Raw genomic sequence first — 26202 nt, 5'->3', positions numbered from 1 at the left:
CGATCATTAGAATGAAAGCAAACAGCAAATAAACGCCCGCTGCACCAAGCGTTTTTGCTGGACGTCGGTAGAATAATTCGCACGTATATCTACGACTAAAAACATAATGATGTACAATCTTCCGTCGGTGGTTTCCGTGCAACGTGCGTCCACGATTAATAGAACAAAGTTTAGATAGCAAAGTTTGCTCGTGTTTTACATGTTGCTGCGTTATAATGCGATATCACGCATAGCGTAGTTAGACATTCTCGAGCCACCGCTGCTTTCACAAAGTAAGTCGCAATTTGTAGCGACATACTCTCGATATACTGTCACGCTATTTATTTATTTTAACGCGGAGTTAAACAATTTTAAATCAATACAAATTGTATAGAATTGGTGGAATTATTAGGAAATGCCTGTGACGTTCGTAATAGTCGAGACTAAGTGGAATTTACATTTTTAAAATTACGTTAAGCTACGGTAATTAGAGAGATACACTGAGGATATGGAAATAAAATATACATTAAGGCGTATCGCATAACCCCGTCGGATATAAGAAACGACAAATGGTGATTAATGCTCTCTTTGTTTGCGTGTATGAATACGTGAGAAAACGTGCAATTAATGAATGTAGATAATAATATGGAAATGTATTTATAGAAACTATATAGAATATGAAAAAGATCAAAGTAAATACGTTGTATAACGTAAAGCATACAATCGGTAATAAATGAAGCCCACTGTTGCAAATACAGTACATTTACATTAATTCACGCTTTTTAGTATTTATATATTAATCAAACAATGTGTACATTTTGTCATATTTCTATTTCTGTTTGGATCAAAGGTACAAGATAAAATGAATAACAAGTAGATAATCTTTAATAATCGTTCCGATACTTGATATATAAAAAAAAAACTCAACTTAAATGGTCGAAAACAAGTCGAACGATTAAACGAAGAAAGTGAATAAAAATGAAATAAATTCGAAATGAATTCTATTTTCGTAAAGAAATATTTTATTTTGTTACTAACATCAGTCTTGTTTCCTTGCAGGGTCCACCACAACCCGGACAGCAGATCAAATTCACAGTCGCAGAATCTTGCGACAGGATCAAAGAAGAATTCAACTTTCTACAAAACCAATGTCATGCGTAAGTAAAGTGCACGTTGCATTGCAAAACCTGTTTAAATCGGACGTACTTTGAGACACGTCTTCCTCCGCGTTTAAGTGGAACCTCCAAAAATGTTTGGCGACCTGCCACTATAGCTTCTAGTTGCTACTAATTCACCCGCAAATTAATATCGGAAATTCAAGCGTGATCTTTAACAGACCTATTATTACAACCGTCTATTAAGATCACATTAATTTGTTATGCGCAGGGTGTGGATTTCATGCACTCGTGGCGTATGCTAATACGGAAAATCGTATGCAAAACGTATGCAGTGTATATTTCGTAAACTAATATAGTTATATTAATATTTCATTCGGCATAAGAGCATTTGTTCTGTATAATTTTAGCATATGTTTTTCGTATTTGCATACGTTATAAAGTAATTAAGCCAACTGGTTCTATAAATCGTATGTAATTCGAAAGGATTGCAGTAAATTCGTGAATGATGACAATAAAAGATAGGGCCCATCAGTGCTACGAGATCTGGCATCGAAATCTTTTTAATAATTGTATTGTCCCTTACTTATAAACATTTTTTTAATTGATTACAGCGTGGACAAAACGAAATGTTATCCAACTTCTCGTTTATACCCTTCGTTACTCGTTTCTTTTGTACATTTACCACCGTATGCTGTTTATATTCGATAATAACTAAGAAATTGAATATAAAAAATTGAAGAGGCACGAGTTAGGTAACTACGACATTAAGCGACAAATGCTACGGCATTAAGTCGTCGGTTAGCTGTTCGCGGTTCCTTTCGTTGCTGCGCGTTTAAAGTATTTAAAAGTCGACGACTTGGAAGCGTTAAAATTTGAAAGACGAGCATTCAGCGTCAAACGAAATCAAGTTGTAAGCAGCGCGTGTAGAAGGCGCTTACCAGTACCACCGGCGCCAACGCTGAAGTGGAGCATGAAAAAAGTTGCCTTTAAAAGTTCGACGCGAATCGAGCTCTTTTTACGAACTACGAGAACGTCCCCTTTGGGAATTAATATTTGAAAGAGTGGACGTCGCAGTCGATCCGAACGAAGCCATTCTGAAACGAATAGCCAGGTCTGTAGGTGTATCGTACCGTTGCCATTTTTTTAATGTTTCCATTTTTGAGAGAAATTATAGCAAGCTATATGTAAAAGAATATTATATTATACATCCAATAATATAGTATTATATATAATATATGTTTGCGAGATTTCGTGGAAAAAATAGCGTTTGAAAACGCCTCGTTCCATGTCATATTTTAATATTTTTTAATAGAAATTTTGCAAGATATACTTCAGAGTGTATATACTAACGTATACAAATTTAAATATTCCACGGTGCATGGTTCTCGTGTTAAAAATTCAAAAAATTGAACAAGTGAGATCCAAAGTTCGACTCCGAAAGTGTTAATTCAAAAGCAGTCGAAGATACAAACAAAAATGTCTCAATAAAAATTGAGAATTTCTTCATGCCTCGCTCATTTATACTTTTCCTCTATCTCCGACTGTTTTTCGAGTTTTAATACCGATTTCACTCTTGAAACTCGACCTACCGTAGCTAATCAAATCTCGTGTAATGTATGTTTGACGGCTTCGCAAAGCTCCAAAGTTTCATCCCAATCGAAGCTTCTATCGAGCAGTTGTGTACCAATCAGTGTCGACGATTGCACGCCACGAAGGGACGATGCTTCGCTCGAAGCTCCGTATCTTCGTTAGTTCCTCGAATATCGACCTGAAATTTTCGCAGGTCTCTCGCGAAAGGCGAATCTTCCAGAATCAAAAGAATAGAGTCGATTTTTATCATCCTTGGAAGTGCACGTCTCCCCATGAATCGTACGACGAAAAGTGGAGTCGTGAAATGGGGCACCTGCCCGCTCGTACGCTTCCCTCGGGTTCTTCTTTTGTCTCGGGTAGGTGAAATACACACGTACACCAACGGACAGGTACACGTCGCGAATTGAAAGAGCCTGGGAATTCTCGCAGCTGCCTCCGCGGGTTGCACGCGATCCGCAAAAGCCATAAGTGATTTACGACAAACGCGGCTATTGGCAGACGCGTAATGACACCCGTGCGCTCGTAGCCATCGCGAATACGGAATTAAGGAAGCTCACGGCTGGCTGCTGGCCGTGGTGCTGCATTTTTCAACGTTTCGCGGATCGAAACTCTCATTGTTCCTACGTGGAACTTCCCTGCCGGAAGTTTCAAGCTCTTTCCTTTTACGCTCTCTGTTCCGTTCGTTTCTTTCCAACCACCTTTTTTTTTCACTACCCTGCCGCGTTGCTCTTTGAAGTTGGCTGACACACACGCGGAGGTTCCCCCAAGTCGATGGAATATAAGAGACCGAGGGTCGATCGAAATAGTAAGCGATATGCACTTTAAAGTGGTCGATGGGACTGCGAGGCCTGCCTTTCGTGCTACGGATACCGACGCGATGGAAATCGGCATTTTTCGCGTGTGCTACGCTTAACCCTCGAGCATTATGCAATTTTCAGTTCTTCTCGAATGGTGTCTGAAAGTCTCGATGTTAGAGGCGGATTCGAATGTTTTAGAAAAAGTATTCGACTAGATATTCGCATCTTTTTTTGGAGCGGAGTAAACTTCTATTCACGTACAAATTTTATTATAACACAGAACTTGAATTTTTATTATAAAAATTATGTACTATAGGAACTTCAAATTCGAACGCATGAATATGTATATTCTGAAGTGTATCTTGTGAATTTTGTATTGAAAATGGCGCGGCATCAGGATTGTTTTTGAAACATCTTATTTCAAACAGGCATCCCGTTTCGTAAATAAAAAAGTTTCGTCTTATAGTTCTCTATACCATATTTTTTTAAAAATTTGACTGTTCTAAGGAGCCTTTAGAATTTCCAACAAAAATCATCCCACAGTCAAAGGGTTGATTTACGTATCAATCACGCGAGGAAGCTATCGCAACAAGTCGATTATTAGTGACTCCGCCAGGTCCCGACGATATGGATACTGGATATCCGATTGTATTTAGTCCCGCGGCTACCTAATCGCAAGTTCCTCGCCAGTTCGACGCGAACGACCAAAGTACAACATAAACAGCTTGATCGCGTACCGTTTAGACCACGGTTTAAATGGTTTCGCGGGTACCGGTTTATACGCATACATAACCCCGGCGATAATTAATATTAACGTTAACGCCGCGAACGTAAAGGTCGGTCGTAAACGTTGCTCGAATTTAATACACCCTAACCGTGCTCCGCGCGGAGCAGAGTTAGGTGCCACGGGCACACGACTACAAGCCTCGGACGATAAGGGAAACGTTCGCCGCGATATCCTAACATCGTACGCTAACATCGTTTAATCTGTGCCTCTCTTTTCTCTCTGTTCGCAGCTTGAAACTCGAGTGCGAGAAACTGGCCACGGAGAAGATCGAGATTCAACGACATTACGTGATGGTAAGGAATCACCATTCTGTAACACTAATTCCGGTTAAGCCCCCTCCTGTTCGTGTGCTCTTTCTCTCCGTCCTACTATAGTTTCGCTCCGTTCCCCTTTCTTCGGTAATTCCGTCTCGCTCCACGGTTCGCTCCACGGGTCCCTCGTTTTCCCTATCCAGGATAATCATGCTCGCTCGACCGCTAAACCACCTCGGCTTCTTAGCATTAATTGCATCCTCGCCGCACCGACTTTACATTGGCCTGTTACGCGCGCGCTCACGCTCCTCGCATATTCGCCCCTCACGTACACGCTCGGCCGCCAGCCCGTGTGCACGTGTATCTGTATATTTATCTTGCGCACCTACAGTGCATAGCTAATGGCTCTAAGAGGCCAGCGGTTCTCAGCGGTGCTTCGTTTTGGTCAGGCTAGCTTCCAAAAATGAAGTGCCGGATAATGTTCTTGAAGGATTAGGTATTTTAGTGGAATCAAGGGGTTAAGGGGTACTTTTTTTTTTTTTAACGACTTCGAGGTAATTTTCTTGTTCTAATTAGACACCACTGCAAACATGAATCCTTTATAACAAACCTATTATCATTAACAAAATAGTTTAGACTCACGATGTCCCCTCATAGGGGAACATCCGAGTGCAAAGGGTTAAATTGTGATGACCTGTGACCTCAATTCTTTTCCTCGTAACCATCCATCTCTTCACTCATTCCCTAACCATCGATTTTCCCGTTTTCGCTACGCTCGCGACCGATAGCCTGCTCAGTATACAACAAGCAAAGACTCTTGGAACCAAATTTCCCGCTCAAAGATTTTATCTAGGATCCAACTCCGATCTCCGACTCCGAACCACTGGCGTGTCGACCGCGAGCCGCCGTTTTTAAACACCAAACGACAAAACAATACAGTTTGGCGCACAGCAACGAAGGATAATGTAGCTTAGTTGCCCTCATTATATCCCGAATGCTTCTCTGTCGATCGACCGTCGTAAACCAGTCTAATTATACCGATCCGCGTATCCTGCGAGGAAATCCGAGTCGCCGCGCACGCAAGATGGGATTTATTGCCAGGGTGTTTTCATGGTAGATGCCTCGGCAGTTAACCCTCGCGAAATTGTCCTGCGTGCGTGAGAAGGATCAGAGGTGGGCGAGTTTATCGCGGACCTGGTGACATAATTAATCGACGCTGATATCGCGGCTATCGGTCGCGAGCGTAGCGAAAACGGGAAAATCGACGTGTTTCCTTCCTGGACGGTTGCGTAAGTCTCGGCTGGAGTTCTTTGGGGTATTCATGGGGGAATAGATTTATCGTTGACCAGGGTCGAGTGGTCTTGGTGATAGGAGAATGTGGAGAGATGGGATTATCGATAGGCTAGGGTGGAACTTCTTTCTTTACTGTGCCCTCAGGGGCTGGAGATATGCTTGATCTCTGTTGGGGATGCCCGAGGAAGAGAAGAGAAGTGTATAGCCAAATGTAAAGTAATGCAAAACAAGTATTTAACGAACACCAAGTTTTGTGAGTTAAGCGCCCAATACACAAACAAACTTTTACTACAATGTACCTATCTTCTGGAAAACTTTGTTCGAATTTTTTTTAAGGATTGCGACAGCACAGATTGTACAAAGTACAGATGACCATCTCAAGAATTGCATAAGGATGGGAGTTACAAACTCCCATTAACTTTCAGTAAATTTGTAAACGAATCAGGTCATTGCTTCCCATTAACTACATTTATTCTTCGACACACATATTATGAAAATATAGATCGTCTTCTTTTGCCACGTGCAGTTAGTATCATAAGTATTCGTAACCTTCGATATCTATTGAAGAAATTTGTTTAAATTAAATTACAGGTTTAATGTTTCCCAATAAACTTTTCGTTACAAGTGTATACGTATTTATAATGAAACATTTGTTGGGAAAGATCAACCTATCATTCAATTTAGATAAATTTCTTCGATAGACGTAGAGGGTACGAATACGTATAGGATTGACTGTGTATACCATCAATTAGAAGAAACGATGGCTCTCGCAGATCGCTGATCGACGCGATCTAATCTCTACACCGATACGACTGACAATTTCGACGAAATTGGCGTGGGTAGTTGATAGTAGGACACCTTGTACGATCATACGCGAACGAGTCGGCAAACGCAGCATGCCGGAGGCGTGCATCGGTCCGATACTAATTTATTGTTGTCCTTTGCGCGGTTGGCAGCGCCCGTTGGCTGTTCCCGGCTTCAGGCTCACGGGTAGACAGTGTCCCTGTTTTTCAACGACTGGCTCGGATGCTAGGGAGTGTCTCTCCCGTTCCTTCTTGCTCTTCTTGCGCGTGAGCGTTGTACAGTCTTAATTGGCGCGGAGGCGACTAGTTTAAACACGATTAATCAAGCGAACGAGCCGACACGGCTGCCGCCCGAAGGAAGTTACCACGAAGAGAGAGAAAGAGAGAGAGAGAGAGAGAGAGAGAGAGAGAGAGAGAGAGGGGGGGGAGAGACTTTGGAGATTTATCGGCACGAACCACGGTGCCAGCCGAGTACTCCAAGACACGTTCAGTCTCATAATTCGTGTTGCCGTGGAATGTAGATTTCGTTGTCTGCCCCTCCCGCCCTTCGGGACATTATTATTGCGTGTAGCGTGCGCTAAACGCATTGTTCGCCCGCTAAACGATACTAGATTCCGCGAACGTCACCGTAAATATTATCGCGCTCTTTCCGCGCGTTAATGCCACGGATATCCTTATCCTCCGCAGCTCGTTCCACGTTTTACCTTCTAATCGTGTGCGGTGAGTGCAGCAGTGTCTCGAATAATGTCGAGAAAATTTGAGAGTAGCGATATGTTGTGGTATTAAAAAATTCCAGAATGACGAGTGTAAGGCTGGTATCGCGATCGGAGTGAATTCTGACACGTCTGGACGACCTCCTTTAAATTTCTCGGGAATTTGCACGTCGATCCAGTTTCTGCCGCTTTGCACGTGGTCTGGAAGACACCAGATAGCCGAATAGATATACTTAACACATTCACTGCGGTGTAGGGTATGTATGCCTCGTATCGCGTTTCATACTGCGCGAGTCATACTTCATCGAACCTTCGTTTCACGCTGGGATGATATTTTCGTAGTTTTTTTCCAGCATCTTTATTGACCTTTGTAGAGGACGATAAAACTTTCTTTTATATTCATTGGAGAACAACATCAGCTTCATTTAATTATCATTCGACATACAGTCAGTCCCATAATTATTCGTACTATCTGTATCTATTGAAGGAATTTATTTAAATTAGATAGGTTTGACGTTTCCAAATAAAATTTTCATGATGTATTCTGACAAACGTTATAAGAAAAAGGCAGACAGAATTTCTAGCTGTATAGACAGCGTACAAAGTAGAAGAGTCCTCTCAGGCACTTGAGAGGGCAGGCCATAACCTAAACTTCCTCTTTCGTTATTCTGCAGTGCGAGATATATACATTGTACATATACATTGTATATTTTCGGTACATTTATTTTTGTAGTGAAATAAAATATTGAATTATAGTAAATACTCCAACAGTCCGATGGGTCCACCGACTTGGCCGCTCGGTCCAAGTATACCCCGGTCAAAAACGTTAGATAAACGCTGCTCCGTGGAACCAATTACGTGGTTCCAGGGCTTCTCGCCACCTATTCCCCCCGCATAATGCTTCTTCCACGAGAGTCTAGAGACCTATCGATTTCCAGGGTGCTCGTTCGGCCGGTCGATAAAAATTTGTCGGGCTGAATTACTACACCTCCGGCACGCCTTGGCCCGATCATTTATCCCCCCTTAACAAGACCACTTTCTTTCTCCCACTCGTGTAGCTGTTCGAGCAATAGTACCGGCGACGGTAAAAAAGGCCAGGTCTCTAACAAAAGGCCGCTTGTTAACTCGCTTAAACGACGTGTACAGAGTACATCTCGGTGGGGTGTCGGAGCCAAGGCGGAGCGAGGAGGCGAAGTTGGAGGCGGAGGCGGCAAATCGAGGGAGATCGCATGCTTTTTCTCGTTCTCTTTGTCGAGTTCATTAACAAGCGCCACGTTAAGGACGCCCGGTGCACGGGGGTCGAGGCCCGCCACGTTAATTTGTTGTGCAAGCCATAATGAGTCGCGGAAGTTGGTCCAGAGTGCGCTACTGCTAAGGGCTGTTGGCTGGTGCCGCTGATCGTCGCTGCCTGTTCCCGCTACAGCAGTTGATCTTAACAACCTCTGCCTCCTGCCCTCTTCGTCTCCGTGTTGCCCTCTTCCCTGCGTTTCTCCTTCTTCACCACCTCCCCCACGGCTTCCTTTCCGTTGGCGGCTCGCTTCCTACCCCCTTCTCCCTCGGGTGGAATAACTTACTTACGACGCAATTAATTCGCCCGTGTAATTACGGGGCTAATGGCCCGTAAAATTAAGAACCTGTACCTGGCTCTCGAGCGTGTTGCACGCGTTCTTCTATCCTTCCGTTTCCCCCCTCTGCTCCCTCTAGACCGTTTCTCGTCGCTCTGTCTCTCTTCTAGCATCTGGTCACCTACGTTCTCCGTCTCTCGCTTCCGTTTCGCTCCATCGTGCGAACGCGTGCACGCAACACGGAGACTAAACTTCTCCCGCACGCCTCTGTGTCTCCTCTGGAGTGTACTCGGCTAGACCCGATTAAGTTTGTCGCGATTAACGATAATTAATAACCCGTTACCGCGGAAAGCGACGAGAGGACAGGTATGCTCGTATCGTAAATTTCATCGATAAAATTCAAAGCAACGCGCGCGCGGTACACTTGAATTCACGCGAAAGTAGCTACGATAGTCGATGGTAAACTGGTAGCTCGTGGAACGATGCACAACCGTGGATAAACAATGTCCGGTTGCGAGGAGTGCAAGCTTGCGTAGCAACTTTCTATTGGGTTAATAGCAGTATCTAACGTGGGAGTGAGAGAGAATTTGTGGATGAGGAGGTTGGAGGCATGCGGATGATTGAGGTTGATTGATGACTTTGTATTGTACGAAAAGGGACATGTGTGGATGTGTCGGCTTATAGACAGGGAGAAATAATATCAGCCTGTAAAGAGTTTATAATTAATTTATTATAAATGACTGACTTAGAGAATACGAGCGCTTAGAGCAATGTAACTTAATCATTTTGAAAAGGGAAAAACAACCTTCTTAGAAGTTTTGAAGAAAAATAATATCAAGTATTTTAAGGGTTTCCCTTTGCGTGTACATGAGGCGACAAGTTCATTTTTATTTGCGACTCCAGTAAGGTCAGAACGACTCTTTCCCTGCATTTTTAGTCTGTAAGAAACCCTGTAACGGTCAAGTTGCCGCGTTTACTCGGTGCTTGGCAAAATTAACATCAATTAGATATAATAATATTTATCCTCGATTAAATACCTTCTTTTCTGTTCAAAATCACCCTTCAACAACAAGAACAAGAAAATGGTAGATCTTAATAATTCTAGTGTCGCGCAGCACACCGGAACACTCTGATGTGTTAACGCGTAGAGTTCTAGGCTGTAAGATTACCCAGTAGAGACAATAAGGTTCAAGGAATCACTCACGTTGCCAAAACAACAATTCCCCTTTCGTCGTTAGCGTCGCAAGAAACTCGGAGACTTCCCGATTGCAAAGTGTCTTTCATCGGCTATCAACGGCTGGTCGTTAGCGGGACCGCGAAGAGGCGGTCATAATTGCGGTAAACGCGCATTTTACCGAAGGGAACGTTTTGTAGCGTCATTACTTAACAGTCGACTCCGTCGGTGGTCATTTAGCATCGCGCGCGTCGCCTCGCCTCGCGCGTTAACGCTGGCGCGGCGTTTCCTCGCCGTCGGCAATTTAGCATCATTTGCCAGATTTGTCCGTGTCTTGCTTCGTTATTTCGACGTTTTTTCTTTCCCTCCAGCCCGCCTCCTCGCCGAGTCGCCTCCTCTGCATCCGCGTCATTAACATCCCGGCTACCATTAATCTCGACAACGACCGTCGCGCAACACCGGCTCCGAACTAGATAATCTCGTCGTAACTTCTGTCGGTACTTTGTACTCTCGCGATAAAAAGCATAGCGATATAGCGCGATCCGGGGCCAGACATATTTCCGAAGCGGTGGAAATAGACCTTCCAACCAGTGCATAATTTATTCGAAACGACGGTCCTCCGGGTTGTAGAACAAAGTTACAAACGAGTCGGCCAGTCATCGATCTCATCGCGAATCACGTCTAACGAGATTTCTACCGCTGCTTGGATGATGGTTTCATTTTTTTTTTTTTTTTTTATTCAGGGACATCAGGATGGCATGCCTTTTATCGCGTGTTTTCTAACGGAGAGTGCCCCCAGGGTTTATAGTCGAATGGGTTTAATCTGGGCTACCAGAAGACCGATCTTCGGCTTTAATGAATGTCGGAATGCTAGTTTCCCAGCGAAGTTGTTTTTGCTTTGCGCGGAATCTTGTTGCGGAGGACTCGTTATCTTTCGTGGAACGAGTTGTCGAGGATTTTTTTTTTAAACGTTTTCTAACGCCAACTGGGTGAAATTTTGTCGACGTCAGTGACTGTTGCTTCTCTTCAGCTTATCATTACCCACTTATCCGTTAATTCGTACTCTGGCGTGTTTCAAGAGTTTTCTCTTGGAGATCTTTCTAGATCTTCAAAGGAAGCCAAGATTTATCCCTCTAATCTCGATATTTGAACTTATGGTTTTATTCTGGTTTCCTTTCCTGACATATCCTCTTCGTATTTTGGATTTCCGTACTTCCAAGAGAGACTCGTCTGCAGTTTGAAAAGCTTTTACAGTCGATCCTATCTTTAGGGCACTGTCTTCCTTAAATTCTCCTCAAGCTTCTTCTCTTTACAAAGCCTTCGAAAAGCTTTGTACCTCGCAACTGCAAAGGTTTATCGGTTCCACCGAGCACTGGTTTTCCAATCTGGGTTTCGCGGCGGTCACTGCACAGCAGCAGCGCTTCTGCACATTTCTGGTGCAGTCTTCCGTGCTTTCGACTCGCGCCGTGTTGCATCCATTACTTCGTTAGACTTCACAAAAGCGTTTGACGCCAGTGATCGCAACCTGTTGATTGCTGGATCGTGCAATTTTGGCGCTACACCGAGTGCTTTAGCTTTTCTGCAACCTTATTACACTTCTCTCAATGCACATGGCAGATATATCCGATTTATCTTTACATACTCACCTTGATCTTCGTACGTTACCTTCATATTCCGAAGATGCTCCAATTTCAAGATTCCTTTTCCTCTGTGTTTGTCTACTATTTCCACTTCTACTTTAAATTATATAAATAATTGTTTTACCCTTCCCACACTTGATAATAATAAACGTTTTGTACTAAACTACATGCAGAAGATTATTAAAAATAAAATCCTAATACTAGAAATTCTTGCACTTGGCCTAAAATTTGAAGAAACAATCATTCTAATTCCAGTTGAACATTGGTGTTTTCTGAGCACGTATATCAAATTCGGTTTAGATTGCTTTATTATTTCGTGAGATTTCTCCAATGCAGACTCAGAAATGTAGTTTTACAATATTCAACGGTTCTTGTACCCACAACCCGTTTCTGTTCTTTCAATCCAAATACGAAGAAGCTATTAGAGCCCGAGTGGTAAGTGTAGAACTTGGGAAGGGATCGAGATATTCGAAAAACAGCATAGTAGCCGCCTTGTCCGGCAACAAACGTGTTAACTGTTAAGTGTTAACGTCAGTCCCCACCCAAAGGCTGCGATTCGCAGCGTTAAAACTCGTGTACCTTCGCTCTAACGTGTCTCGCTTTCTTTGTTGCAGTACTACGAGATGTCGTACGGCCTAAACGTGGAGATGCACAAACAGGTGAGTTTCAGTTCCTTCTTTTAACTTTGAGGGCCGTCCATTAATCACGTGATGCATTTTCTGGTACATTTTGACTTTTCGATAGCTTGAATGTTTCCAATTGAATCTTATATATATATTATATAATATATAAATATTTATATATATGATCGCCACGTCATCCAAATATGAATGACAGTGTTTTTCACTGAAGAACTAAAAAAATTAATTCTCAATTTTAAATATCAAAGAAAATAAATTTGAATGAAATTCTCGAATTTAGATGAAGTTACAAAAATAAACAAAATTTGATCTCAGTAGAAATTTTCAAGGGTATTATGAGACATTTACTTGGATGGCAACAAAGCCTATCGTTTAATTTAGACAAATTTCTTTAACAGACAAAGAGGGTACGAATACTCATAGGACTGTGGAAATAGGATTATATGTATCGATACCCTACAAGAGATTTTAAAAAACTATACACGATGAGTCTTCAGTATCCATCCTCCACATGATTGATCGTGACAATTATCGCGAACCCCATTTCCCTACCTAAAATTTCACGTGATTATTGGACGCTCCCCTCTGCTACTTCGACCCGAGAAACTGTCTTTCGTCGTGCAATTCCGTTTCGATGATCTTCGTGCACCAATTTCAAAAGTATCTCTCTCTCTCTCTCTCTCTCTCTCTCTCTCTCTCTTTCTTTCTTTCTCTTTCTCTTTCTCTTTCTCTCTTCCTTGGTTTCCCTCTCTGTTGTCGCAGTCGCGCAGCACTCTTTCTTGGCTCGTCGCGAGACTCGCGTTGGTTAACGTCGCGTGTTTGCCCAAGTCATTAAGCCGGGATAAGTTTGTCCCGTGTACACGGCCGAATAAACATTTGCCGCGATGACTCGGCGACACGGAACGGGGCTCCGAGAAAATCCAACGGCAAGAGGGGCCACCACTTTCGACGCTGTTCCGAGAAGACGTGCTTCGTTCGATAAACCGGTAGCACGACGCCTCGCGTCCTGGGCAAACGTGTACTTTTTTTATTTAGATTAATTTTTACGGTGGCAGCAGGCAACCGAAAACTTTGGTGATTAATTCATCTGCATCGCATATAACCTCTTTCTTGATTGTATTTAAGGGAGTATATGCAATTGTCGTAAGAAAAAGATGAAGATTTTTATTTAACTGTCTTATTTAATTTTATTTCATATCTGAAAAATCTAAATAAAAATTGTTTTTCTATTACTTTCTCTTAAGTTAATCGTCTTCCAAAAAAAAAAAAATTTTGTAAAGATGTTTTTCGTGCGTCCAAGGTGGCTTTTCCTTTTAAGGACCGTCGGGGGTGCTCTTTTCTTACGATTCGAAGATGGTAACCCTCCCAGCTGAGATCATGGGGTCTCGAAATCGCTCGTTAAACTTGCGAGAACGCTTTATCCCCCGCGTCTCGTTAATCATCAACGTTATGTCCTCGCGCGTCATTTAATTCCCCAACGTAGCCTCCCGGCTTCTTACGAGGTGCGACAAAAATAGAGACCCGCCTCATTTGACGAGCGCACGCCGCTAGAAATACAGAGGTTCCCGCGAAGATACGGATACGCATCGTTTGTGTATTCAGCGCCTCGACTGTAGACAGTATTTTCGCCAGAAAACGCTTGGCGGATGTTGCCTCGCGCAGAAAGGAATTCGCATTAACAAAAGCGGGGCTTTGATTCGTCGACACGGCGTTCCGCGTTTCTTTTTATACGCGGAGTGTTTCTAAAATGGCTGATCAGGGTTTGAGGGTGCAGTGGCTTCGAGGATACGTAACAATTGAAGGAGAATTAAGATTGGAGGATAGTTTATATAACATTCATATTTGAGTATAAAAATTCCTTCGATATTAAGACTGAGGGTAATATTGTATTACTCTTTATTTTGAATGGAAAAAAATAACAACGGTACTTGTAACTCTCAATTACATTGTAAAGGTCTATCGGATTCAGACTTTGATTAACTATTCACATCTATTCTAACATAAATTAGATCGAGGACATAGGAGGTTGGTACTCTAACTAACAAAACGAATAAATATTTCCAATGAGAATCATAATTGTATGAATATAAAGCCACAGAATTAATTTCTACGCTTGATATTTAGTAATGGAAAAAGTTCTAGTCCGAGTGCGGTTCTGTTGAATTTTGTAACGTTGAACGCGGCCAATTGGCAGAGAGATATACGAGCCACGTTAAATAGAAACAAGTCGAAAGGTAATTCCCGCTGCACTCTGTTTTTTGTCGGGCTAATTTTAACTCCAGCCGCCTCTTAAAAGTGTCCGTGCTTAAATATTTCGCTCGCGGAAAGGGGCCGAAAATATTTTCGATCGCGGGCAGCTGGGAGGCATGTGCGCGGGCGAAAAACCAAAGAAAAAAGCTTTCTCCCCCTGTTATGCACTTTGTTACCGGGACGTTTTACTACGCAGCTCTCACGCGTCGGCCGATCACCCACAGCGTTTAGGCGAAACGGAGCAAACGCAAGCGTTCTTTTGTTCGACTATGCTCGACGAATACCGATCGCTATGATTTCGTTTTCACGCATGCTATTCATCCTCTTCCACCCGTTTGACATTCTCACCCATTAGAGATTGGTGCACGTAAACTGCCGTTTACATAAATGAAATTTTAACCGCAGAAAATATTTTTGAAACGTATTTTTAATCGAAGTAATTCTTTTTAATCCATTGCAATGAGATTCTGTATTAATTATATACACAAAAGATAGAAAATTATAAGTTCTTTTTTTGTGAAGAATCATCAGCATTGAATTGTGCAATCTAGCATAGAATCGTTCTGACAAATGCTGACTTTGTGTTTGACTTTGATGTCGCACCAACCAAATATTGAACATTCTTGAGCATTTATCTGTTTCTCACTAATTGCGTTGTGTCTTCCAACAGGCCGAAATATCGAAGAGACTGAACGCCATCATCGGGCAGATTCTGCCATTTTTAACGCAAGAGCATCAGCAGCAGGTTGCATCCGCTGTGGAAAGAGCGAAACAGGTCACGATGGCGGAGCTGAACTCTATAATAGGGGTAAGCGTACACATATATTTTTAATTAGCTCCACAAGACTTCCGGAGCATCGACTTGCTCTCAGGCTGGTTCGATACTGTTTTTATTTATGGAAATACAGGGGCTAGACGAAATTATACGAACTCCTACATAGCATACTTATACGTTGCTCTGGTATTCAGCTGACTCGATAATTCCCCTGAACGGTCAGTGTTAGTTTGAGGAGCACCTAGACAAACATTTTCCCTGGCTAGCATAATCATCTGATTTAAATACCATGGAACCACTGAGGGTAACTTTAACGAACAGCTTAAGAAGCAGATTTTCTCTAGCATCTCTAAAACATGAAAAGTATACGTAGGATTATCTTGCCCTTGTAGGAACTACAAATTCACGTTATGTTTAAATTCTACTATTACAAAGTTGTACGAATCTATTTCAAAAAGATTAACTGAAACTCAGTGATAAGAATTTTCACTGAGAAATTAAATAAATTAATTCTGAAGCCGAACCGTTCAACCCTCAGGAACCTGATTTTCCAAATTAAATTAAAAAAAATATATTAATGTACGCGATATGCCTTGAAACAATTTCTCCACGACTATGCCTAGCCAATAGTCTCCAGTCATCGAGTCACTTGAATCACTGTGCACACGCATTAACGGCAGCCCGATCGCGCGCAGCTTACACGACCTCTAGTCAAACATTTCTTTTTTTTTTTTTCTACCATGATCGTTTATCCAGTCGTCGAGCACACTTGAATTTCCATATAACAGACTCCCAAAACGGACGTCGGTTGCGCTCTCGAGCTCGGTGAACGCATCCTTTCCTTTCATCGGTTGTGGTGTCCCGCGACGACGGGACTTCCGCTGGAAAACGCTCGTCTCATACTCATAAGCAAAGTGCCGCCACGGCAGCCGCGCCATCGTCACGGTGAAATTGGCAGTCGGTCGTCGCGGCGCGTATAATTGAGTTCCGAGTTGGTCCTCGAGCGCGCGACTTGAATAATTCCGCGGTCGTCGATACATCGCCGGCCTGAACAAATGTACGATGCTCGTCGCCGAGCCCCTGAGGCGTGCTTGAATTATTCTTCTTGCACGTACAGTTACCTCCATCGATAAGTCCCACGTCGCCTTCTGCGTCTGTTCTTATATACGGGGTGGACATGGAAAACGCGACGCGAAATGGAAATGAGGCGATTGGGAAACGCGAAAGTAGTTGGATATTTAGGAATATGTTTGAATGGGGCATTATTACAAATTTAATATCTCAGGGTTGTATATGTTTCATCTGATACATCTTAATTACGTGAAAATAATTTTTGTTGATAATTCTTTTTATTAAAATGTTTAATATTCTCTTTGGACCACTTGCTGGAAAACGTGGCTTCGCGGTTTCTGTGATTCTGTCTTGTAGGGTGAGCGAGACTGGAAAATTCAAAAATGTTCTTCTAAAATAATGACGTCGTTACAGTCTTATTTATAGCGTTATCAACGCAACGACATCCAGTCTTCATCCAACGACCCCAACAAATCCCTCAGAAAACCCAAAAGATAAAAAGAAACGACAGGCACCGTTGTAAGCCGTCTAGACTAAAATCTCCAGCTCCCGTCGCGTGTCCTCGATTTAACGAGCGCGCAATCCTGACCGCTACAAATCGTTCGATCGAGGTCGCGACACGAACCGCAATCTGCAGTTGCGTAATACGCGTCATCGGCATGCGGGGATATAATCAGTGCGTGCACTACGCGGCGAATAGTAGGGTACAAGGTGAAGCCAGAGAGTGTGACACGTGCACGTGCACCCGCGACTCCTCGTTCGTGCTCGTTGAAAGGGGAGCGATGAAGGAGGTTCTCGAAGGGTCGAGACACTAAATAGAGTAAGACAGGGAGGGGAACAAAGTGAGTCGTGGTGGAGGGGAGTCGGGCGGGGCCGAGGGGAGGACGGGGGCAAATAGACATAAGCGCCAACCCCCATGAATATGTATTACTCGGTAAACAGGGGTTGAATCAATATTTCGTTTAATAACACCGTGGAACCGGTGGAACGCAATTCTCCCTGCGATTTCTCTCGCTCGCACGATGCTCCCCTGGTGCTCCTCCGTCTAATTCAGTGGCGCAACAAAGTGCACCATCCGACGCGGTGTGTGAAATGCACGAGGGTGTGTAATTTGTGAGTTACGTTCGGAGATTGCAGGATTTGTGTTTACGGATTCGACGGGAACGTTTTGCTCGTTTCGCGAGGATCTTGGAAGCGCGATTTGTCTATGGCGGAACGTGAAAAATTGACGAGAATGTATTCTTGAGACGCGCTTATGCTGAGATGTTTAAAATTTTAGGGTATCATTGATGTAACAATTAACAATTTGACCGTTTCGGATTTCTCTATAAACCGTGACGTGACTTTTGTACGCCTTTTTTATTTTATTTCATCTCTACCAAAGTTCCATGGACTTTCAACGTTCCTTCAAAGGGGACATCCGAGTGCGAAGGGTTAATCATTCCATACCGACCCAAAACTATTCTTCAATTATTATTTAATTCCAAACTCTTCGTTACTCCCTTCATTTTACTAAAAAAAATTCCTTATCCTCGTATTTATCCAAGTATCGAAGAAAGTTGCGCGCCACTGATTTAATTGGACTTCTCCCGGTTATCCCTGTCTCCCTGTCGGTGTTTTCACTCGCCCCGTTCTTGCTATGAATGCATATACGCTTTCGTGCACGCAACGGCAGGGGCGCGTTTGTACGGGCGCGCAGGGTATTCCCTGACACGTATTTAAACGCACAGGTATGGACGAGTCGCACCTCGGGGGCAACGCGACGCCGTTGGACCGATCCACCCCTCGGGCACAGGCTGGCCACCCCATCCCGCGTATTATTCACGGCGCGTTAAACCTCGTTTGGGACTATTACGTTTCGTTTGGCACTGCACGGACGACGTGGTCCCGCTCGTTGCTTCGAATACGAATTGAATACCGTTGGGGGGTTAATGGAAGGATGGGGCGTTCAGCCGTCCCGACGATTTTCGGTGTGTATCTATTGTGTTTATCGGGGAACCCTCGCGCGCCTACGTACAGTGGGCGTAGAAAGTATTCGTGCGACTTGAATGAAGTAGTTAGCTTCGTGTAAAAATAGGGAACGGTGATTTGGTAACCAAAATGTGGAGTAGGAATTCGTTTGTTTGTTTCTTTTATTATTTTTCAACCGAAGTGGAAAGAGATTTCTATGACAATAATTTCCTAGTAATCTGACAGTCTTTGGTTTACGGTGACTCGATTTCAACTGTTACGAATGAGTGTTAGTGTCGAAAAGGAATTAATGACGTTATAATATGATCCCATAAATTTCGTAGATATTGTGAAATAACTTCTGTTTTATTAATATTAAAAAGATCAGTATCCCATCGACGAAATGACGAACGCCTTCTTTGCGCATATGCAATTGTTTAAATTCGTTTCTTCGTCATCACAGATTCCGTTTATATGAAACTAGAATTTATACCAAAACTATTAAACTCGCGACGCAATTTTAATTAAAAACTCAACTTTTCTGAAGCCTACCCAAATCGAGGTCCAATAACCACGGTTACTCGAATCTTTCACAAAATCCGATAAATAATTTCCCCTCTCGATTACACGAAACAACTTTACATCCGATTCCATTGCTTCAATAACACGCTTACCTTCGTTCAAATTCATTCCAAATTGCGAGCCATTTCCACTGGAAAAAAAAACAAAAAAAAAAAAAACCTTAAATAAATTCGCGCATTAATATACGTTTTCCGCCGTAAAATCATCGAAAATACGACGGACGAGCAGATACGCGACCACCGCGAGCGTGCGCGTTAACAGTACACTTTATTAGCCAGAATTTCCACCGTTCGTTTCGCTGAACGTCAAACAATACACCAGAGACTCGCCAACGCGATTCCCTCTCCCGCCAGTCCTCTGTGCACACTTGAATTCCGAGCGAAAAATTGTTCACACGATACGCGCCGTTTCTATACCCAGGATTATGCAACGTTATCGTTGCCGCGCGATATCGCGCCTCTCTCTTTCCATTCCACTCGCGAAAAGAAAAAACAACAACAAAACGGTTCCGATTATAATTCGACGCTCGGATTCAACGACGCCCCCACCCGTCCCCCCTCTGCACGCGCAAAACAAATGACGAGCCGTGAATTCGTTTTTTCGTTACAGAGAGAGAGAGGGAGAGAGAGAGAGAGAGAGGCGGGCGTTGGGTAAAAAGAACGCAAACGAACGGTTCGCTCGTCGAACGGGCAATAATTGCATAATGCACCAATGGCGTCACGAGCAGAGGAAAATCCATCGACGGGCGCGGTTATTTTCGTCGGAAATCGGGGGAACAACTCGACTTTCAACCGGGGAACAATTACGCGACGAAAAAAGCCAGCCAAGTACGTGTACACGGCGGGCGTAAAAAGTGTTCCGTGCAACGGGTAACCTGAAACCGGAAGTTTGGATAATTACTTGACGGGTTTAGTCGCGAGTCTCGAAAAAAGTATATTCGTTCGGGGAGAATATAACGTTGGGATAATATTGTTGTATCTTTGCTATATGTACATCAATATTACCATTACTTATGATCACGATGCCTATTGGAGTTCAAATGCTACAGATATTTCAGACAAAACCAGGTCTGATTCGCAGTTCACTTGCCCCTCCTCCTCCTCCTCCTCCCCCCCCCTCCCGTCTCCCAACTCTTTACACAATTTTTCTCATACACAACATCATGATAAATTCTCAAATTCTGATATCAGATTCCTACTCGAAAAAATCCAAGAAGACCTCGTACTCCACTGTCCACCCAGAATCCGACTTTCTCTACTGTCGGTCAATTGCCGTTTTACGCACAATGGCCACCAGAGAGTGAAAGAGAGGGAGAGGCAGAAAAAGGGAGACATCGTCTGTAAGATCGAGGGGGTGATAACAGAGGCCGGTAAACTCGTTACGTGCGCGAATCATGCTTATCATGGATTTCACTTAGGTATTTAGGGGTCGAGCAGTGGGAAGGGGGAGAATGTAACACGACGGTACGCGAACGAGGGTCGTGGTCTCGTCGTCGAGGGTGGATTATGCGAAATAACCCCTCTCGAGGCCTACGCGGCGCCGATTGTGTACGATAGTTATTTTCCTGGACTGTCGCTGAATGGGGCAAGGGAGAGACACACGATGGGGTCAGGGCAGCGTGTGTATACGGCTCGTATGGTCTTCCCGCAGCACAGTTTACCCCCTGGGGACGTATTTGCGGCGCCCTACACGCACGTGCACGTACTCCACGGATGTAGCTTGCAATTTGCCTTGCGGCCACTCGACTTCCGGCGAGGGGCTTTTGACGCGCAACAATTTTTACCCCCTCTCCTTCTCGTCTGTCGGGGGCCCCGTACCGAAACCCGAGGAAAGCTGCCGGGCAACGTTCGGGTTCGTTTCAGCGAGATGTTGAGCTTCTTTTTTTAAGGGGTCTTTCTGAGGGGTTTTTGTAAACTCTGTCAAATTATTTTTGTAAGGTTACTGTGTTGGGTGGTATAGTCGCTGTGATTAATTTTGGGAAACATACGTGGCTTGTAATTTAGTTCTGTAGAGTATACATAAGTTAATAAATATCATTTACCACTTTCACAGATCTTGAAAGAAACATATACAATAGCGTCTAAAGATTCGCACAAAACTCGTGGGTAGTTGTACCAAAAATATATAAATAGAATATTCCTTTTTTTCTCAATACTTTCATCATCAGTAAACGTACATCTAATCGTATCTACAATCTACATTTTCTTGATCGAAGTCGTACGAACCATTCACAAATTGTAAATTATTTTCCGAATTAAAAAATTTTATTTATACGTCACAATCCTCAAATATCGAAGGCTATCCGTAAAAATACAAGTATATCCGTAAAAATACTGTAGGCACATATGTGACGAAAATAAACCTCATCCCCCCGGGGGTGAATTGTCCCTCCTACATCCCTTAATTTGAAACATGTTTGCGTAAACTGAACAAACAACGAGCCGCTTCAGGTGGCAATTTTTATCGACTCACCCTGCACGCAATACAACTGATGTTAACTGTTAAAGTTCAGCGACTTTGACAGCCGCTCTTTCTGTTTCAGCAACAGAGACCAGATATACCAAGGTTGCTGCAACAAATGCACGCCCAGCAACTGCCACCGGGGGCGGCGATAGGCGGTCATCCCGGCCTACCCGGACTTCCGGGACTAGGGCCAGCTGGTGGACTTCCGGTGTCGACTTCCGCCTCTGCCGCTCTTATTGGTCTTGGCCTGACGCCTGGAGCCGCCACAGCACCCGGTGCAACGGCGGCGCATCCACTTTCGATGCTTGGCAAACCGGAACTCCATCGTGGCCAGCCCGACGACTTGAAGAGCAACGGCGGTGAGTACTCCACTTCTCTTTCATCCGCCTTGTCTCGTAGGAGCCGACGTAACGGTTCTTCGAACGATAATTGGCACAATGTATAGGATGTGTGTGTATGTGTGTGTGTGTGTGGGGTTGTAATTAAATCAATGTAGCTTCGAAATTGTTACTTATTTGAAAGTTGATGATTTTAAGGGGGGATTCGATCTAGGAAAGAGATGCATATTTGGAGAATTTTTTTTAGATAAACAGTGTCATAAATTTTCATGTTTAAAAATATATTAAATTAACGAAGTTGTGGGATTGGTATTGTTTACATGAGTATTTCGCATTCAAAGGGTAACCGTAACGTAACTCTAGCAAATCCAGAGATTTCTTTCTCGGAATTAGACACAATATTCTTGAAATACGTTTTTTTTTTTCGGGAAATGGGACCAAAGAGAATTCATTAAAAAAAAATATTAGTGTTGTGCCCCCTTAAACTCGGTCAGCTTTTGTTCGCGTTACTGCCGGTTAATTTCCACGCTTCCTTTAGCAATGCGTTACCGTCCCCCCCCCCCCCCTCGACCGTTCCAAAAACCGCAGAAGCCTCACCGTCGGAACTGGAGAGAGAGAGAGGGGGGGGGGGGGGGGGGGCAGGGGTCCCCCTTTCACGATCGAATTCCTCCTGCGCCCGCTCCGCGGGAATCGTTAAACCCCGGAATACTCGTTATACGCATACTTTTCGCCCTTTCACACGATTTTAATTGCCACCACTGTGGGCAACGCGGCGGGAAAAGAAATTAACGAAATTCCGGCCTTTGGTCACGTTCGAGTGCTGCCCACCCTCATCCTACCGTACCCCCCCACGCCCCTTAGCCACCCCAATATAACGAATCTCACCTGCGAGCGCGTTCCACGTCGCGAACGAGCGACCATCGAAGCGGATTTTTCTCTTTTTGTCACCGTCATCCGTTTGATCCCGCTTTCGCGATACCCTGCCGTGCCCGAGGGGTTGGAAAAAAAAAAAGAGCACGAGTTGAGCGTGTCGGGGTGCGCGCCACCGAAAAACGGGGGTGGCGTCTCCAGAGCCGATTCCGAGGGGCTTCGAGCCTTGAAATAGTTTCAAAAGGGAATTCTTGTACGTTTCTCACGTTTTGCCGATGTGCTACGAGACTTCTGAATGTTTTGTGCATCGATATATCGGGAAAATTGACGAATTGGGCAATTTTTAGCAAATGTGTGCAAATACAGTCAACGTGATATAATTAATATATTCTTTTGGACGTAAACATTAAAGTGACAATATTAACACTAAATCTATCATCTACGTTTCAACTAAAATATAACAATACAAAATAATAATCCCAGTTGCCTTATTAAAAAACAAACTTATCATTGAACTTCCCAGATCACCCCTAAACATACCTATAAATTATCGAGTAGATGAACAATATCTCTCACCCTTGAATTAAATTTTTGTGTCTACAGTTTAAAGTATCCACGTAAAACTTTATCTAACCATTTTATAGAGGCCCTGGAAAGTCAAACGATGAGTCTCTTTAAAACAAAACTTGATTTTCCTCGAATTACTTTTTCCCCTCATCGCAAATATTATTCAAGGCCCTGTGACATTCGCAGTCCAGGGGTCCAAGGGATCTTAGCCCGTCACTGGGTGGGTCGCGCGGGTCGAACGGGGGTGGTTCCGACGAGGGGTGAGAAAAAAAAATATGTAGCCGACGTGACGCGAGCGTGCGGCTCACGGATCGCTCGACTGGAAATTTTCAAAGCGCTTGTCGGGTATCCGCTTTCCACGCAGGGGCGGGAAGGTGAGCGAGGGGATTGGTGAGCGTGTTTGCGTCACCCTGTTAGCGGACACCGGCGGTTTTGAGCGAAAAGCGCATAAATATGCATGAAGATCATTTATACGGGCGCCGGTTGCCCTTCCACCTATCCGCATCCCCCACACCCCGCGGCGACCACCCTCTCGCACCCTCTCTGGCTCTCTGTATTCCTCCCTTTTATGGGCACGTTATTAACATTTTATCGGGCGACGCGGTGGCCGGGATTTTGATGATTTTTTTTTTCTCTCCCCCAAAACCCACCCCACGCACACCACGTCCCCTCGTCGACACGTCGAGAGACCCGGTGCATGAAAATCATTTTCCCGTTGGAAACGTTCCGCACGGCTTTTTTGACTGACGATTGTTTGCATTTGTCTCGTTACAGGTCTCAGCTCGACCGAGGAGAGACACGTGAGTAGAAATATTTCGTTCTGTTTTTTTTTTTTCTTCCATTCTAATTTATTCTCTCCCCCACTGTTTTCTCTCACCATCGTGCGTTTATCTTTTGGGAAAGGGTACATAAGGGTATACGCTATATTTCACTTTCATATTTTCCACATTCCTCAAAAATCACTAGCCTGCGGATTCTTATGCACTAAACGAAAATATAAAAAAATCTATGAAATTGTTCATACATACAAAAAAGTATGTAATATAGCAACGATAATATATACACGTTACACCATTCAAAAGGACAAACTTTTAAGTTCAAATCTTTTTTTTTTTTTTTTTGTCTGTATCCATGAATACATGAATTTGCATAAACATCCGCAATCGTCACGTAATATTTCCCAACTGCCAAAGAAGATCACAAACACCGTTTAATTAAAATATTCGTCAACGATTCCAAAGAACAATAATGCTCGGATGGCCACTGCGTTTAATTAATTTTTCATCGCCCAGCAGGAAATGATACGATTACCTTCTCCCCTTGTGCACCTATTTTATTCACCGGTTCGTTTTTTAAACGCCGTTCTTTCGCTTTTAGCGGATAATTGACGCCGTCAGAAACGCGCGTATCGACGCGAAAATCGCGTTTCGGTGACGTCGTCGTTCCCAGATTAAATTATTAATCGACGTCGAAGAGGCGTCGACGCTGGTCGCGCTTTGTCGGTGTTTTCGAACTTCACAACCGGGGAAGAACCAGCGAACACGAGGGGTGGAAGTGAGAGAGAGGCGGGCTTTATTTTTCGCGTACCGTAATTAAGGTTTACTGCGCAAATGAAATTATGTCAGCGCGACGCTGTTTTATCACGGATGAAACAATAATATGTGTCCGAGATTTATGGCCGCTCCCCTCCCCTCCCCCGCCCCGTTCACCACCGCGTTTTGCGTACCGGTAAATATTTCGCCGCTGAAACGCAGACAAATCATTTATCGAAACGTCGAGTTAACAATCGGATTATCCGTTGAAGTTCAAACGTGCAATCTATCGGCATGAATAAACAAATAAACGTGGATGGGCTTTTTTTCCCGCCGTTTATCCGTTTCGCATGGCTGTTTTCCGTCGGGAATTTTCAAGGATTTAATGACGTAGATAAATAATCCAGTCGTGCCGAGCAAACGAACCTGCAGAAATTACCCTGGCCCCTGCTTTTCGCGAATCGATTAAAATTATTTCGATACAACCGAAGGAAAGTATCCTCTATGTGAGTTCAGTAGATGCTAGCATTTATTAACGCGTTAAACAGGTGCCGTGGTTTTTATTAGTTCAAATAGATGTTAAAAGTAAGTTTTCTGTAGAAGGAGCGATAACTATTACGTTTGTAAAATGGATATTATTGAGAAAGAAGATGAGGACATTTTCTACGAATAGAATGCCAATTTAAAGGGAATGCCAAGTTAATGGCTCCAGCATCGATCTTTTATATTTATAAAATAAAAAAAAAAAAAAACGCAAATAAAAATTATTTTTCTATCGTTCGATACATACAGAATAAACCCCAGCAAACAGATCTTTCATAAAGCTAACTGTTTTCGAAATAAAAATTATTGAACGAAACTATAATTTTCTCGCGTCCGAGGTGGCTTGTCTCTCTTAATAAAAGCCTCCCCTATCTTCGCGAAAACAAATCCACTGGACTCCTTTGTTCGTCGCGCAATTATTTTTTTTTTTTTTGTATGTTTCCCTCGACGTATGCTTGAAATTATGCACTTTCGACGACCGCTCCTATAATCCCAGGGGCACCGTGTACAGCGCCTGCATACGCAACTTAACGTTGCACGGTACAACGTGCTCGACGCCACGAGCACTCGCGACATGACCCCGTGTATTACAGGTACGTTACACGCGCGTAACTTTCCGTGCGCGTGAAGGGTACAACGAGTGCTTTAGCCGTACTTCGCCGACGAGTAGGCACTGTACGCGCAATTATGTTTTCGACGAACGCAGAAGAGGCACAAAGTGGCGTACGGGAAAGAGAGCGGCTCAGAAAAAATCCTAACCGGTACCGGTTTCGTGTTTCGACTTTTTACCACCTCGCCGTTTTTTGTCCGCCGACAAAACGAGGCGCCCTGATGAATTTTAATCCCTCGGGCGAGATAAAAAATAACTGCTCGATGATATCGATGTTTCCAGCCTTTGCACTCGGAGTAC

At 43.6% G+C, this 26202-nt stretch overlaps 1 protein-coding gene across 2 annotated transcripts in view; it reads left to right on the top strand.

The window, feature by feature from the left end:
- The window catches only part of LOC128893326 (protein groucho-like), a 73597-nt gene that overhangs the window by 32303 nt on the left and 15092 nt on the right, over positions 1–26202 (top strand). The window contains exons 2-7 of one of the 2 annotated variants that reach the window (XM_054154211.1): positions 1039–1136; positions 4501–4564; positions 12325–12369; positions 15272–15409; positions 21504–21801; positions 23992–24017. In XM_054154211.1, coding sequence (XP_054010186.1) covers positions 1039–1136; positions 4501–4564; positions 12325–12369; positions 15272–15409; positions 21504–21801; positions 23992–24017 — 669 coding nt within the window. The remainder of the gene's footprint in view (positions 1–1038; positions 1137–4500; positions 4565–12324; positions 12370–15271; positions 15410–21503; positions 21802–23991; positions 24018–26202) is intronic. The other variant, XM_054154212.1, reaches the window with a different exon arrangement.

Source organism: Hylaeus anthracinus, unplaced genomic scaffold, assembly GCF_026225885.1.
Source record: "Hylaeus anthracinus isolate JK02 unplaced genomic scaffold, UHH_iyHylAnth1.0_haploid 27352, whole genome shotgun sequence".
NCBI lineage: Eukaryota > Metazoa > Arthropoda > Insecta > Hymenoptera > Colletidae > Hylaeus > Hylaeus anthracinus.
Note: the sequence above shows the minus strand (reverse complement) of the source record. Positions and strands in the feature narration are given on the sequence as shown.